This window comes from Balaenoptera musculus, chromosome 4 (genome assembly GCF_009873245.2).
Source record: "Balaenoptera musculus isolate JJ_BM4_2016_0621 chromosome 4, mBalMus1.pri.v3, whole genome shotgun sequence".
NCBI lineage: Eukaryota > Metazoa > Chordata > Mammalia > Artiodactyla > Balaenopteridae > Balaenoptera > Balaenoptera musculus.
The window spans coordinates 16,430,523-16,447,467 of record NC_045788.1 but is presented as its reverse complement, the minus strand read 5'-3'; the positions used below and the strand labels follow the sequence as shown (position 1 = coordinate 16,447,467).

The window sequence follows — 16,945 nt, the reverse complement described above, 5'->3', positions numbered from 1 at the left end:
AACTCCGGTTTCTGGGAGGGACCTCATCCAGTCCTCTGCCTCAGAACGTTGATCGCCCCTCTTTTTCTCAATGCTGACCAGACACCCAACTAGCCCTGTGCCAGGGACTGTGGGAGCTACAGGGAAAACAGAGCTCGTGTAGTTCTCAGGTCACTGAGACGTGAACAAACCGGGGAGCAGTGCCAGAGAGTCTAGAATCAGGATCCCACACCCGGAAACAAGCTGTAAGTGCTGCAGAAACCAGAGAAGACAGAGGACTGTGGGTGCTAGTCTTCAAGGTCAGAGTTCTAGAAGGACAGGTCATGTGGTCCTTCACTGAAGAAGGAGAAGCTTGAAGTGTCATGAGGCACAGCTCAGAGAGAGACCTGCCATTGCGCGAGCGGGGACAGTGTGGTCAGCTTGAGTGTGGAAGGAACGGGGGGGTCTGAGGCGGAACAGTGCTAATGCACTAGTGGGAGGGCCTTGACTACCATCAAAGGCATCTGGATTGCTGCCATTGGACACACAGAGCCGACAACTGTGCCAGCAGCAGGGAAGGGATGTACTGAGAGCAAGGGAGTTCATTTCGCTGACAGCCCGCAGCATTCCCTTGCATCGTTGCGGGGAAGGGGCTGGAGGCTGAGAAAACAGCTCTGAGGTTGCTGCTGTAATTACGGTACAAGATGACAGTTTTTAAGCAGAGCATCGCAATGACAACAGCAGAAGAGGCAAAAGAAATTTCAAAGGAATAACTGACAGCACTTGGTGAGCAATTAAAGATGAGGAATGAAGGAAGGACCAGAAGAATCCGAATCAATGCCAAGACTTCCAGAATTAAGTGGTCCTATTAACCAGGTGATGGACTTTGGGAAGGAAACCCTATTGTTAGGGAAGTTTGCACACGTGGCTTTAGACTGTGAATGCATGGATGAAATACGCAAGGCCTAGAAGTCAGTCAGAAAACTCAGCTGAAAGGCTGGATGTGGAGTGGTGGATGTGGTGGACACATGAGTTACCCAGAGCTTCACACAGTTGAAGCTGTTGATGTGAAAGGCTGAGGACGGGCAGTTTCTTAGAGCAAATCTACCAGGAAATGTTGATGGGCACTAGAAACACTTTGCTCCACCTGCTTGGGGTCAAGACCAGGACGATGGGTGGTTGTCTTTTTCCCTGAAAGAATGGAGGTCATGGGTGTCCAGCCAAGGCTAGAGGGAGAATCCAAGAGAGGGAGCCCCAGGGTGGGCAACAAGGCTGGTGGAAAAGCACCGAATCTGAGGAAGCTCTTCCTTCCACTTTCTGTTTGGGGGTTTCACCATATTTCAAGATTTGTTCTTAAAACCACAGTTATTGCCTAATATGTGTCTCCAAGAGAAGGAAAGTGGACCACAGGCTACTTGCTATTGAGGAAGGTATTTCAGGAAAAATAGTTTAACATCTCCCTGCTTCTTGGGTATCAATGACCAGGACAGGCAGGTCCTTCCAGGCAAGGCCCACTGTCTCTGGGCCACTGAAGTCCTGCCAGGAACCTGAAGGCAACAGTCTAGGAGCTGGGGACTCAAAGAGTTACCCTGGTTTCTAGAGGCTCTGGCTTTGAGCCAGCAGCAGACAAATGGGTGAAGCTAGCTTGTTAAATTTATTTGACATTTAATAAGCACTCATTGAACACTCAGCCACCTTTTGCACCTGGGGGCCTTTCCTCCTCTTCCCATAGGCCCTCATTTACTAATGTTCAGGTACTAATGCTCCTGTTACTTTCAGGAGAGGCAGCCAAAATATCCATGGTCTGTGTCCCTCCTCCAGCTACACCTGACCTTCACCCTGGTGTCCAAAGGCGATTTCCAGTGTGCTGGATGCTGTGTCCTGTACGGTTCGGATATGTCCCTCCCACCCAGAGTCAAGAAAGCTGGGTGTAGAATCTTGGGTCGAATCAAGTCCAGTGTCCTACCTAAAGCAGGAATCCTCTCTACAACATCCTCTACAGCAGCCTTTACTGATATCTGTCTCTGCAAGACCAGAGAGCTTACCTCCCTCCCCACAAAGCAGCCTGTCTCTGTGTGGACAGTTCCAGTTTGGGGGGCTGTTCTTACATTGAATCAAAGTCTGCCTACTTGGATCTCTCACCGATGGTTCCATTTAACACAACAAAGCACAACAACAGTATCACCTTTCTTTTGCCGTGATGGTGTCATGCTTGATTTTGACCCCCAGGTTCCTGCCTGCATTTCTCCAGCACCAAATCGGTTGGTGTCTCGGAGGTGACAGGTCAGGACTTGGCACCCTCCATGGGTCGGCTGCTTTGTTGACCAAGTCCTTCTTGACACATGGGGTCCCCAGAACCAAGAACGTCCTTCTAGATGTGTTCTCACCAGCACAGAGGACAGCATTTCTGTGTATCACCTCCTCTGATCCCAACTTTAATTGTGACCACAGAGTCATAAAACTCTGGACAGGCTACTTGACTTCTCTGAGGCTCTGTTTCTTCACATGCAAAATCTACCTCATGGGACGGTTATGAGGATCAAATTAGTTAATTTAAAGTTACTGTGCTCAACATAGTAAGTGCTCACATTGGAGGCTTTTAGTAGTATTATTCTGCATTAGTAACAGTACTTAACCTTTTTTATTAGCTTTTTCTCACTCCTATTAGGCATGTGATCAACTAAGTACTGAAACTTTTCCATACAAACAGATAGCAAGTCAGGTCTCCTCCTTTTTGTGCCGCTTTATTTTTGTTTTAACCAACACTAGCGTCTAGATTTATCCCTCTAACATTTTGTCTTGCAGATTTCAAATTAGCATTCAAAGCTGTTGTATAGTTTTGAATTTTGATTCTGTCTTCTGTGGAGTTCCTTAAGCCACCCAACTGTTACCTACAAACTTGATAAGCATCCCTAGGCTTGCACTTGACTCATGAATTTAAAAAAACAATCAAACAAACAAGAGATTGAATTGGATGAGAACTAGAATAAAACTGGTGACTTCCTTCCTGGCTGACAGACTCACTAACTCACCAACTTTTCATATGACGACCAGCTCTGTACCCACTTTACAGTGCTTTCCCATGGGAGATCATCAAATATTTTTGCCAAAGTAAAAATCCACTACATATACAATTCCTCTTGAATTTACTAAATGCATAACCCTAGTAAATGAGATGAGGTCCCCATAACTTTTCTTAACAATCCTGTGTTCGCTCCCAATGATCACTGAATTTAGTTTCAGAACCCATCTGCTTCCCAGTCTCTTGAGCATTTGGCAGGGATCAAGCTCACCCTCCTGTTCTGTGGTCCCTGTGTTCTGTCCTCTTGTCCTGTGTGAAAATTAGTGTGTTTGCCAGTCTTATGGTCTTTAGACACATATCTTATTTGTTTTTGCTTTTCTCAAAGCTTAACAAAAGTAGCTCGGTGATTATATCTGCAGTTGCCTGTAACAAGGAGATGATTCTGTTAGGGTTGCTTTCTGAAAGCCCTTGACCCTTTACCAAGCCCTTAACCTTCTTCTCTCCCCACCCCTGCACACTCCATCCATCTCAGAAATCAGTGCAGTGTCAATCACCATCAAGTGTATAGTTGTCCATCCAAGCCCCATAAGTACCTTGTAGCATTTCCAAAATGTAGCATCAACTGGAACTTTCTAAAGATAGATTACCCAGCCTACCCTAGCCCACCTGGATCATCCCATCCAGGCAATTTTTAGTCAGCCAGCACCTTCTGCGGACTGGCCCATGGAAACCATGAGAACACTCCGTCTGTCTGCCTCTTCCCCGACATGGGAAACCCACACTCCCACCCACCCTTGAACATGAACCACAGGTTCCCAGGCTCTTCAGCCCAGCATCCAGCACCACATCCATGCACTTTCACTTCCCTACCTGCCTTCCCTCTAGTCTCTTTCACCCAAATCAAATCCCCCCTTACAAGTCTGTTCTCTGTGCTGCAGGCTCAGAGCGGGGATGTAAGACAGTGCCCTAGGGAGCATTTGGCATTCTCAAATTGACCAGATCTGCCAGGGCTTCACGGACTAGAGAAGGTATTATGTTTGCCAACATTTCTGTTATGTCTCCTTCAGCCTTTGCATCAGCTTGAAAGGCAGGTCTGGGAGGGCAGGGGCCACTGACCTCTGTATGTGGCCCTATGCCCTCCCTGCCTGTGGGGAAGAGAGGCAGGGGCCCCCTCTGGTACTGATGAGTGAGGCTGGGGAACTGCTGCAGGTTTCTGTCCCTCCCAGGGCAGGAGGCACTTAGATGTCCAGGTTACCATCCACGTCCCACAGTGAGGTGCATGCATGTGGATGGCCCAGGAATGGTTATGTGCACACATTCACATCAGGTGCATACAGCTTTCTGCCTCCTGCAGTGGGACCCAGAGAGGGGACCAACAAACCACCAACTAGGACTTCTGAGATTAGTCCTCACCCCATTTTGACTTGCTCCTGACCTCCAGCCACCTTGAGCCTCTGCAATATGGTAAGATCATGGGCTCTGCAGCCAGGTTTAGAGGGTGTGCGGTCCACCTTGGCCACCCATGAGTGGTGAGACCAGGAAAAGTCATGTCATTAATGTCTGCCACTTAGAGTGGTTGTCAGGGTCAGAGGGATTGAAATGAGCCTCCAGAATAAAGTTTCCAATGCACCGAGTAGGCTTTCCATAACTAATTACTCCTACCCTCCTCCATCTCGGGCCAGGCCCATTCTCCACCAGAGCCTTGAGTTTCCTCTTCTGCTATATGTGTGCTGAGTCTTCTCCCAGCTCCACAGCCCTTAGACTGTCATTCTCCAACAGTAATAGCTTTAGTCAGAGTGATGGATGTCCGTGGGAGAAAATGCACTAATGCAACTCAAAGCATGAGGCTATGAGTTTAGAGAACCAGAGTGCAAAGAGGAGCCAGGTTTCGGGGACTGGATAAAAAGAGAACAGTTATGAATAGGAGGAAAGAGCATTTATAAAAAGGAGAACAGATTTAAAAAGAAGACAGACTTCTAAGGCCAAGGAGGGAGTGAACTCTGGTCCATGAAGAACTCTTCGTTCCCGGGTCCCACCCTCACTGGTTGCAGCAAGGCCTCTGCTACCGCAGACTGGGTGGTGGGTTTTCTGTGGACCCTGAGAGCCAGGGAAGCCTCCTTCTGTTGGCCTTAGAGGGGACAGAGTTCCCCAGAAGCAGGCTGTGAGCACTTTGGGAGCAGACCTCTGTGCACGTGGGTGCCATGCGGCGGCCCAGCCAAGCCGGCCCCTCCAGAGCAGAATGGTCACGTCTGAGGTTGAAGTGCCCAAAAAGGCAGCAAGATGAATCCCAGCTTGATGCTTAGGGACTTTCTGTACCCCGACTAAGGGGTGGTGACAAGGCTTAACTTACATCCCTTTAAAAAGGGACATTCTCACCTTTGGGCGTCTCTAGTCTTCAAAATGGCACTCCTCCTTTTGAACCCAATTTTGTGTCCTCTGCTTTCAAGCCCACATGGCCATCTTTAAATGTTTCATCCAGAGTTCAAAGGATGCCAAATCTGAAATAGACTTTATAGTGGCTCTCAACATGGCCAGGAGTCAGCCCAGAGCAGGGAGGCGAGGCAATGTCAGAATCCCGAGAGGCAGAGGCAGGGAGGCAGGGCAGTGGAGAAAGCCCTCCAGGTAATTCTGATGCACCCTGGAGGGGGCACCTTCACCTAAGAATCACAGATAAATCAAAGTCTCTGTTCTTAGGAAGCTAAGGCCCTGCCTGGAAGGGAAATGCACCGGTTACTATAAGAAAAATCATCTGTAGATTTTGCCGTGAGGTGCAGAGTCAGGATGTGAGGAAAGGAGAGAGAACACATTCAAGTTTCCCCTCTAAAACCAGTGATGTCTGGTTAAAATGGAAGCCCAACTTGACTGCTGGGGGAAAGAAAGAAGGGTAAATGGGACTCTGAGTGTTGCAGGATCTGTGCCTATAGCCTTAGAAGGGGGCTGCTCTCCCAAACCCTCACTCCCCATTTGTGCTCCGGATCGTGGGGGCTGACTGGACCACCGTGGGGGCCTCAGCCGGTGCCCATCCCGCAGACCTCTCCCAGCCATGACGGCGGAACAGCAGCCCAACTGCCAGGGGCTTGGTCCTCTACAGACCCTTGGCAGGTTCTTGTTCTTGGATTGAAAGCCCCCAGGGAACAAAGCCATATCTACAGAGTGGCCTTTGTGCAGCTCCAGCCAGCATCGACCTTGGCGATGCCCGAGCACGAGCCCCTGGGTGGTGAAGCTGCCATGGGAGCATCCTGGCATCACTCTCCTGCCTTAGGTGACCTCAGGTGAAAACTTTTGCCTTGGAGCCCATTTCCGCTCCCAGAACCGCCCAGTGAAAGCCAGATTAGGATGTGTGTAGACGGAGCCTGTTTTGCGTGCTCACTGCCCAGTGAACAGGGAGAGGGGGCAGGCACAGCCACAGCAGGACTGAGGTGAGATGCAGCTCACGGCGGAAGCCTGGGACAGAGAGGGCACAGCACACAGTGCTGGGGCAGGTTTCTGAGGGCGTCCATGGAATTCAAAAGGAGTTATTTAGAATCAGAGCGTGTCTGCTGTAAAGATCTAAGCGTTCTGCTTTCTGGACTGAGTGGGACCTTTGCAGATCCTGCAACGTTGTCATTACACAGATCAAAGAATAATCCTGACACAGGCCTTTATGTTTCACGTTGGCGAGGGGAAATTTTAGTTATAAAATATTACATTTAGGTTTTGAAAAAAAGAGAGTAGATAATGGGTGAGAAAAACTTTTAAAGGCACTGCTTAAAAGAAAACACTTGGGAGATATCCCAACACTTTGGCCTCTCGGGCTCTGCTATCTTTTTAATTCCCTACATTCATGTTCTCTGGCTTATCTGTGAAGTTGGTTAACACATTCCCCAGCCGCTCCATTGGATAAGATAAGGCAGAAGATGTTAATAGAGAACCCTCCGTCTTTTCCCACTGGGTCTGATTTCAGGATTCATTGACTTGCTAAACCCAATCTTCTCCCTGCATTCCATGTCCTCTATGGGCTTATCAATGCAGAAGATAATCTACCCGCCAGGCATCCAATGAGTGCCCACGACGGGCGGACACAGATGGGGTGAGCAGCCTCGGTCCCTGGGGACCCAGCCGCTGGGCGCTGGGGGCCGGGAGGGGGCTTGTGATTGGGACCGGCCAGTCTGGCTATAAGGAGCCCTCAAGCACTCGCCTGCTCAACTCAGTGGTTCTCCGGGGCTCAGGTGGTAGGTGTCTACTTTCTACTCACCTCGGCCTGTGCTGTAATGCTGGAGCTTATCACTGTACACAGCTTCTTTGCTGTAAGCCCGTTTCCTGTGGACACAAGGGAGAGGAGCGCTCTCAGCTGGGGTGCACCCCGACCACTCTGCTCCCGGGCCTCCTGTCCTGATGGGGGCTCACCCAGACATCTCGTGGGGTTGGGTACTGCAACTCTCACTTCAAGTGGAGCTCCTGTTGTGGCCAGCATTCTGGCTTGACCACCATCTTGGGCAGCTGGGTCAAGGTCTTTCAAGTCAAGGTCTCTCAGAGGCCGGGCAGGGCTGTGCGTCTCCATCAGAGCTTGGTGCAGAGGCTCTGGATGACGCCTATTAGCACTCCGGCCGCACTGCAGAACTTCTCGGGAGGGGCCAGCTGAATCTGGGCTAACCACCCAAGGCAGCAGCAACAGTATTAAAAATTCACAAGGCCTTCAGGGCCTGCCCTCCTGCAGACACGGAGCTCCTCGTTTCCTCCCCGGCTCCCCTCCTGCCCCACTGCGCCCTGCGCGAGGGCCCTAGCTCTGTAGCCAGAGGACGGGCTGCGGCACAGGGCGTGATGCTCCAGTGGGTCAAGTGAAATTTTGTAACTGTCGCTCCAGGAAAACCGTTGTGTGTAGGTGGGCTAAACGTCTTGGCTAAAATGAGGTTTGAGGACGAATGCTCAGAGCCTTGCCCAGCTCTTACAGAGAATTTTATCCCAGGCACAGAGGAAATAAATAATCTGGAGAATTCTAGGCTGCCTGTGGACGGAGATGGGATGATGAGTGTGGTGAGTTTGACGGTGCGTCCCTGAATGGTCAGGCCCTGTCCAGTCTGCATGACGTGGGAGGGGTCCACAAGCAGGGCTTCCTGCGTCTAAGGAGAGCAGGTGGGAGCAGGAGCGGGGGGCCTACCTGCTGCAGACGATGGAGATGGCCACCAAGGACACGACGAACACGACCCCAGCCGCCGCCGAGCCAGCGATCAGGGGCAGCTGCTCACGCAGCTCAGACTTGTAATCGTCTAGGTGAGAAAGAGGCGTTAGAAGTTTCCTGTATGCCCTTTGCATAGGGCTGGTACTCAGTGATGACAACAAAGACATTAGATAGTTAGATAGATAGATAGATAGATAGATAGATAGATAGATAGATAGATAGATAGATAAGATAGGTTCTGTGCTTCAGAGCTGTAAGCCTGACCCAAACCAAGAGTAATCTTTAAGTCACAAATAAACAAAAACAACGAAAACCAAATGACAGTGTCAACAATAAAGGCAAAACAGCAGTGACAGAGGATCTCAGAACTAAACTGATGACACTGGTCCCAGGGCAGAGGTGACTCCGATCTACACGCCCTCATTCGGAGGGTCTCTCAAAGGTCCGTCAGCCACGTTAAGGATACGTCTAATGGGGGGAATGGAAACCACTACTGAAGTACCTTCTAAAACACAAAGTTGCTGAGATGCAGCCCAGTCAACAGACTCACTGAGCAGAGGTTTAAGAGTATCTGCAGCCAGCAGACACCGCACCCAGTGCTGCAGAGGATGAAGGAAATGCCAAGAAATAGCCCAGCACTCTCAAGCTCACGCTCAAGAGAATGGGTCCAGGCTTCTGCTGGTGTTAGAACCAGGCTGTATCACATGGGGGAGCGGTTGCCCGCCAGTCACAGAGGCAGACAGAGCTCGCCCAAACCCTGGCTTTACCACGGGGAAGCTTGGTGATCTTGGACAAAGCATTTAGTCTCTCTGACTCTCAGACTTCTTATCTGTTAAGATAAATTTTCTAATCAGATCATGTGACATATTTCACAGTGTTTGATCTATCACGGATGCCCTTAATACGAATTCTCTTTTCCTTAATCCATATAAACCACTTGGCCCAGTGGGCTATTATTATTATTGTGGTTATTCTCTCACTTGGTGTCAAGGAGCCATTATCGAATGTTCGGGACTGAGGCAGACGGAGGTCAAGCTAAGTATGTGCTATTACAAGTAGGGTAGCCGGATATAGTGAATAAAAGTATGGGCTGGCCAGTTAAATGTGAATTTCAGATAAACAACAAATAATGTTTTAGTCTAAGTATGACCCAAATATTGCATGGGAGATACTTAGACTAAAACCTTATTTGTTGTTTATCTGAAATTCACAACATTTAACTGACCATCCTGTATTTTATCTGGCCCCCCTAACAATAATTCCTCTTGAAGTGAGGTTCCCATGCCCTGCATCAGAATCACCCGAGCCGGATTGTTAGACCTATTTCCAGGCCCCTCAGACCTACTGTATCAGAACCTCTGAGTGAAAGGCAGGATATCTGAGTGTTTACCATGCACTCCAGGTGGTTCTTAGGAACCCTGATGTTTGGGAACCATGCTTCAACTCTGTGTGTGGAGGATGAGATTTCAAAAGACAAGGATGTTGTTCTTGAAGCCTCCCACTCTCTAGAAATCAATTTAAAAGACTGAAGGTAGAGTTTCAGTTTCCCTCTGCTGCGAGCTTTTTGTAACATGTGTGTTTAAAAAAATAATAATTTGGCAAAAAATAAAATAAAATAAAATTCATGTTAATTAAAAAATTCCTAAGCCATGTGACCTTCACCCTTTCCAACTAATTTCTAGAGAGTCAGAGGTTTCGAGAACCAATATCCTTGGGTTTAGAAGTCTCCTTCTCCACCCACAGAGTTGAAGGATGGTTCTCAAACACTGGGGTGCTTAAGAATCACCCAGAATACTTGGTAAACATGTAGATACCCTGCTGTATAAATGGGTTTAAAAAAAAAAATGAGGCGACCAAGTCAAAAGTTAGCAGGTTGTAGCTAAGAGCAGCCAGGACCACAGCGGCTCTGCCCCACGTGGAGGTCACCTGCCCAAAGCATGGTCACTGACCCTGGGCGGGATCCCACAGGTCCTGCCCGCCCCAGTGACCCTATCACTGACAACCTTCAGACTCACCTTTGTGCTGCAGGGAGGCCTGAAGCCTCAGTGAACATAATTACTACCGATGTGCGAACCTCAGTCATTAAGATAAATACTCTCGAATTTGGCCACTTACCAGAACTCTCCTACATCCAACCTCTGTTGGGTTTACAAAACTTAACTGCCAAATGTAAAAGGAATAGCCTTCTTGGGAGAAATTTGTTACTTCTTGATTTGTCTAGCAGAACTGCCAAGAGACCAGTACTCAGAGCATTTTGAGTTTGGGCTTTTAATCCTGTGTACCTCCTGATGCCAAAGTGCCCATAAATCTAGATGATAAGTGAGGTGCAAAGAGGGGAACAGAATCCTTAAGGAACCGAAAACAGCCTGTGTTCTTTCATACCAGCAGTATTACTCATCTGGATAAACTGTCTCACCTTTCTACCCTAGCTCACCATCCTCAAAATATGAACCAAAACTCATCTAAAATAAACTCAGAGCTGGCTGCAAACTCTCATCCTACAAAGGTCAGACAGCTCACATCAAAGCATCCAGGTACAGATCAATGGGAAGTGGGGGGCAAGCCCCCAGCTCAAGGCAGAGTCCTCACACTAGGATGCCCACCAGCATTGGCTTCTCTTACAATTTTTCGTAAGAAAATGGATATTATAATTTTTATATAAAATCATTTGATTTTTAAATCTTTCTGACGACTTTTTAAATTGTTTCAAAATATAATATGGGTCAGTAGAAAACCTCAAGCCCTCTTAAGGGCCTCATCGGAGAGTGCTGGCCTAAAAGAAAATGTTATGTAAGGGCAGAGTGTTTTCCATATAATTTAAGTAATAAAGGAAAAATTAAAGGCTTTCAATTTGTGACGCTGGGAATAGAGTGACACCTGGGAAACTATCAGGACACAGCTCAGCAATGAATGAATAAATATAGATAGATAGGTGGATAGATAGTAGATAGGTAAATGAATACATACACTACGGTAAGTGGCTAAGGTAGAGACAGACACCCATACACAAGGCTGAGGTTACAGGGAATTGGATTTTCATAACAATTAAATGAGGAGGTCTCAGAGGACTGGGGGAGATTGTTAAAACAGAGACCTAATAAAGCTCAAAGGTGGAAGTATTTTTGGTGACAGATTGTGTGGCCTTGGGGATATTTCGGAAACCAGTGGCCATGCTCTCTGGAGATGCCTCAGCAGGACCTACTGAGGGTCACACATGAAGCTGCTTCAAATATTCTGAGACACGTGGGACAGCCACTCCCCAAATTGTGTCCCTCTGTTTTCTTTCTGGAGTCCTCGGCTCATGCAGTGAGGCTGCGTGTTCAGCTCCCAGCCACCAGAACAGAGGAGTGAAGTGGGAGTGAGAGTGAAACAACACAGGCACCAGCAGAGGCATATTCTTGAGTTCTGTGTGCGTCTCACTGCTGTGCAAACGCAGGCCAACACGTGGGGGCCTCTGCGCGTGCGGGGTACATAGACCTTTCCAAGGCAAATCCACTAGATATTGAGAAACGGGCCAGACTTCAGACAGATGCCCTGCCTAGTGAATCGAGGCATCTACACGGCCCTACCGGGGACAAACACTTCCTTGGGAATTCCACTGGAATCCAGTTAGCAGTTGGCATTTTGGCTGCGAGTACAGCCTTGCGGGGGGGCTCTTCTCTCCTCCAGCGGCCTGCCCTGTGCCCAGGTCACCGGCCTGCCTCTTACCATCCGTCAGAGTCTGGAAGCACATCTTGCCGCTGAACTTGCCGTAGCCGGCCACGGTGCGGGCGCGCACCTGGACCACGTACACCATGCCGGGCCGCAGGCCATCGATCCGCGCGGTGTTGGTCTGGCTCCTGGCCATGGAGGAGTTGAACTCATTGTGTTCCTGCAAAAGAGCAAGGGGAAGAGGTGGGCAGCCTGCTCCTAAGCATGCGGGCCCCTCAGTTCTTGGTCCTGCAGACCTGCTAGAAGTTGTTCCCAGCCCCAAGCCATCCCTCGAAACAGGGACAGACTGGTCTGGATCTAAAGAATGTCAAATCAGCTCTGGACCATGTGGTGGTGTGCTCTGAAGAGAGGGGTCTGAGCGAATGGCTGAGTGCTCACGGACTGGCAAGGGGGACACAGTCATTTTCTACTCCTTCTCCTCCGGGGTTCAGAGACAGAATCACAGAGCACATCCAGATTTGCAAACCCACTCTGGTCTCTGACCTCAGCAGAAGCGAACTGGGTCACGTTCACACCCTACCTGCCTCTCTCTGTGTTGCTTCTGCTGAGTCCTGGTCTTTCCTCTCCTCACTCAAGATCTTCTCGGTCACTCCGCACAATGGCTATTCTAGATCACTCCTTAAGGGCCCTCAAGTCCTTAGACAAATGGCTTTGTGTCTGCTCACTCCGCTGAAAACTTGAGGCCGTTCTGGACTACCTGCTTCTGCCTTCGCTTTGGTGTGTGTCCGTCTGGGTCCCCATAGTCTGAGTTCCTCTCCACCAGCATCGAGGGAGGACATGCCCCTTCTCCTGGAGAGCAGGGACTGTGTCCTCACCTCTCCCACTATCCAGGGGGTCAGCCCCCCCCTCCTGTGTGTCACTGCCTCCAGCACCTTCTGCCCTGCCCTCTGCAGTCCCTGTTACCTGCACACGTGTGTCCTCTGGCATGCACAGACCTTGCTTGGGTCTCTTCCTTCTGACCCTCCCATCCACCGTGAGTGCCCTTACAGGGTCCTTGCTTTTGCTCTCCTTGCTGCTGATCTTGTGTAATATATGGTTTGCACCTGGACTTTTGTAGCCTCCCATCTTTTCTGCCACTCCCTGCCTACCCAAACTAAACTTCATTTGTAAAAAAGATCTCTGACTCCCTAAAGCTATTATCAGATAAAGACAAAACTCCTCAATCTCAGTCCACGGGTCTTTCATAACAAAGTCAATTCCAATCTCTCACATTCCCCTAAGTCGCCAGCTCGCTGCCCCTCCAGGTACCACAGGCCTGGCCACCAGGCCTTCGCTTAGGCTGTTTTCCCAGTTTGAAATGCCTCTCTCCAGGCCTCCTCTGCAGTCTCCAGTTTCCTTACGCCTACACCCCTCAAGGCCTCCTCTCCTAGGAAAGCACCCCTCACTATTCCAGCCCATGGACTCTCTTCACTGCTGCCCTTCATCCTTCCACCTCACCCTCAGCACTTTCGTGAACACCATTCCTGGTCTCTAATTATTTCCACGTGAGCATTGTGGAGATGGTGGCTTATCCTCCAGTGTGCAGGCACAGAGGTTTAGAGTCTGGGTCTGCCCCTGTTTTGCACCATGAATCTTAGAGCAAAATGGCAACATTAGTGAAAATGAAGATCTTGGGTCACCGAGAAGGAGGTCCCGAGTCCCACGTATAGATCTAGGGCACTGTGACGAGTTCTAGGCACAGCAGTCCAAGAGGCATGGTGACAAATGAGAGGAAAGCTGATGACCAGAGGTCTGTAAGCCACATCCTTAGTCAAAGGACAGAAGAAACATGGGAAGTTGAACCAGGACAAAAGAATACAGCCCCATGATAAGAAATCACCGTGGTCTTAAAATATGAAAAGTCTACTTTGCAGAGACAGAGATGACTGGATGTGTAATCATTCATTCATTTGGCTAGGCAAATGAATCATTTGCTAGGCAAAGCTAGGCAAATCATTCATTCATTTGTCATACTGATGACACACTACCATGTGCTGGGCACTATACAAGGGCTGCAGGTACCAAGGCATGTTCCCTGCCCTCGGGTATGCGACATCGTGTGGGGTGGGGCCAAAAGCAAACAGAAGATGACAGCAGTGCCGAGTGAGTGACTTGGCAGAGGTCAGCTCAGGGGGTCCCCCAGCCTAGAGTGACAAGGCAGTTGAGAGGGGCTCCGAGAAAGGGTGACATGAGTGAGTCATGGAAGAGGAAAGAAATTAGCCCCATGGATGAGTGAAGAGAGTGAGAACTGAATAGAATATCCCCTGAGAACAGGATAAAACATGGAAAGGTGAGGCCTAAAGGACTTCAGGAGCCTACAAGTGAGTGGGCATCTCTGGAGCGTAAGTGGCATGGGGGTGGTGATGAGTGGCTTGGGAGCAGTTGTAAGCGACTCCAGGTTAGAGGCCAGAGCAAAGAGACACTTGAACGTTACAAAGAGGCCCACGCTCACACTAAGTGAGGTGATATCCATTGGCCTCTGGGAGAGACGGCCTGGGGAGGGACCACCTGTCCATCATTTGATCTACTTGAAAGGTAGGTGGATGTCCCCCCTCCCCAACCCAGCCCCCACCAATCAGGGATTCAGCAGGAAGAAGTTCGTCCACTCTAGAAGGGATGCCATCTAGAATGTTGGTCATTACTCTCTTGACACACAGGAGATCTGAAACTATGAAAATCATAGTCTACCTTACGAATTAGGACGAAATCCCGTTGCTACAAAATCCAGGTGGCTGCCTGAATTCTCTGGTTTTACTGGAATCAGATGCAAGTGTGCACCGCTTGAAATAATTGAAGCATTGGCTGGGCAGCTCTTTTACTGAAAAATGTGTTCTGGTATATTGGCATTTGGATTGTGAGGACCAAACATTAACCCATAATCACTTTATCGTCTATGCATCCTTCAAGAAGTTCAATGATTAAAATGAGTATCAGTCCTTGTTCTCTCAGAACCATTCATCAGCCTCAGGCAAACAAGTGAGAGTGAAGAGCAGGGTTGCTTTTTGTTGTTGTTTTTCTTTTTTTTTTTTTTTTTGGTTGCTTATGACTGATTTCATAAGTGTATGGGAGACAGAGGCTGCAGCTGTTGAGGGCAGAGACCACATCTTCTTTCTCCATCCCCAATGCATAGCACAGGGCTTTCCCTGCCTGAGTGCCCAACACCTCAGTGCTAAATGAATGAATAAACAGCACACTTTGGACCAGTCATTTTAACCCATCGATGGAGCACAAGACATTGCCAGAGTCTGAAAGAGTTCCTATGAGAAAATGATCCTAAATTTGAAGGGTAGAAATTCCCAAGGCCTAAAGCATCCCCTTCTCAACTAGACAGTTAATATGAAGGGCGAGTACAGGTCTAAACACTTAATCATTAAGACAGCCGACAGCAGCTGTAGATGCTCTTCCCTTGGTTTGCCTACAAACGCTGATGCCAGGAGTGAAAAGTGCTACAAGACAGTAAACAAGAGGGAATGATGAATGGAAATGTATTAACATGGGGAAGGAGATGAACATGGGAAAGACCCTGGAAGTGTCATCAGCTCGATGGCATCTGAGCTCTCTATTAATGAGCTGTTGCAGGAGATGAAAGCCTCATTGATTCTACTCACAGCGCTGAAATTGAAAGGTGTACCAAGCACAAACAAGAGTGTGATATGGAGCAGGAGACCTGGGCTTGGAAAACTACAGCCTATGGCCAGCTACCTGTTTTTGTAAATAAAGTTTTATTGGATCCCAGCCATGCCCATCTATTGACATCTATTGCCCATGGCTGCTTTCCTGCTACAAAGGCAGAGTTGAGTAGTCGGGGTAGAGACTCTATGGCCCACAAGCCTAAAATATTTACTACCTGGTCCTCACAGAAAAATGGTGCTGATTTCTGGTTTAGAAGAAGTAGCGCAGGATGGAGGAATGATGAGTTCTGTTTCTTTGGACTGAATCCAGGACATCTACTGGGCTGAGTTCTACTTGTGTTTACATCTTCTTAAGACCAGGATTCCACAGCCTTGTGGAGCAGGGAGGGAAACCATTCTGGTTACAAGCATTTGGATTGAAAATTAAGACACAATCTCTTATTTCAGGGGGCCATGCTAATTCTCAGATCCTCAGCATCAGCACAATTGCATCCAGTCCTACACTGAGCTCAGAAATATACTGAAATATAGTAAAAATATCTATAGTTCTAGTTCTGTGGTTCTCTGGCTGTGACCTGTGAGGTCATGGGTAAGTCATTTGACCTTTCTGTTACTTAGTTCTATCATCCATAAATTGGTTATACCTGGCTTTCAAGTATCTTTCTTTTATTTCTTTTAAGGATCAGAAGTAATATATTTGGCATATAATAGGCACTCAATACATGATGAATTATTATCATTGTGGTTATTATTTCAAAATACCCTCACAAGGTAATGTCCTTTCTTTAGACATATTAGAAATGGTCAAGGCATGTAATGTATTTTATAGTCAAGCACTTTATAAGTGAGGAAGAGTTCTATCATAATTTACCAAATGGCAACCAGTGCTTAGGTGAAGAATCTTCTGCGTTCCTAAAAAAAAGCATTCTATCTTCTGGGACAATGACATCCTTCACTGAGGTGTGGAAGCCCCCTCAGGCCTTGAGCTACTGTGCATGTGTTCTATTAATAATTGGTATAAAGTACTGAGAAGTAGGGACAGGGCCTAAGATGGGAGAATAATCTTCCTTCATAGCGTCAGAAGTTGGGGTCAACTACAGTTTGTCCAGGGAGAAGTTGAGGTCAACTACAGTTTGTACAGGGAAAGACCATGGAGGACTCGGGTGTGGGCTGGGGAACGAGGAGCCAGGGGACACAGGCATGAACCTCATGGTTTCGGTTCTGCGCCTTTCACCCCCGTCCCAGGGTGACTGCCCTTGGCATGGCAGGTGAGGAGAAGGGCCGGTGGTTTCCCATGCGTCCAGCCCCTTCCCAGCACTGCCACGGGCTGCAGGGCAAAGAACCCAGGCTATAGACTCCCTTTCTAGCTGTGTGACCTGAGCAACTTGGTTTTGTTTTTTTCAACTTCTTTGTGCATTTGTTTCTTTTACCCAAAACAACGATACTAAGATTTACTACACTGGGTTGTGAAAGGGGAGAGGAGAT

General features: G+C 48.4%; 1 protein-coding gene across 2 annotated transcripts in view; it reads right to left on the bottom strand.

The window, feature by feature from the left end:
• EPHB1 (EPH receptor B1) overlaps positions 1-16,945 on the bottom strand; it is a 428,957-nt gene that overhangs the window by 81,111 nt on the left and 330,901 nt on the right. For both annotated transcript variants that reach the window (XM_036851877.1, XM_036851878.1), the window contains exons 7-9: positions 11,847-12,009; positions 8,118-8,226; positions 7,215-7,279 (exon numbers count right to left, since the gene is read on the bottom strand). In XM_036851877.1, coding sequence (XP_036707772.1) covers positions 7,215-7,279; positions 8,118-8,226; positions 11,847-12,009 — 337 coding nt within the window. The remainder of the gene's footprint in view (positions 1-7,214; positions 7,280-8,117; positions 8,227-11,846; positions 12,010-16,945) is intronic.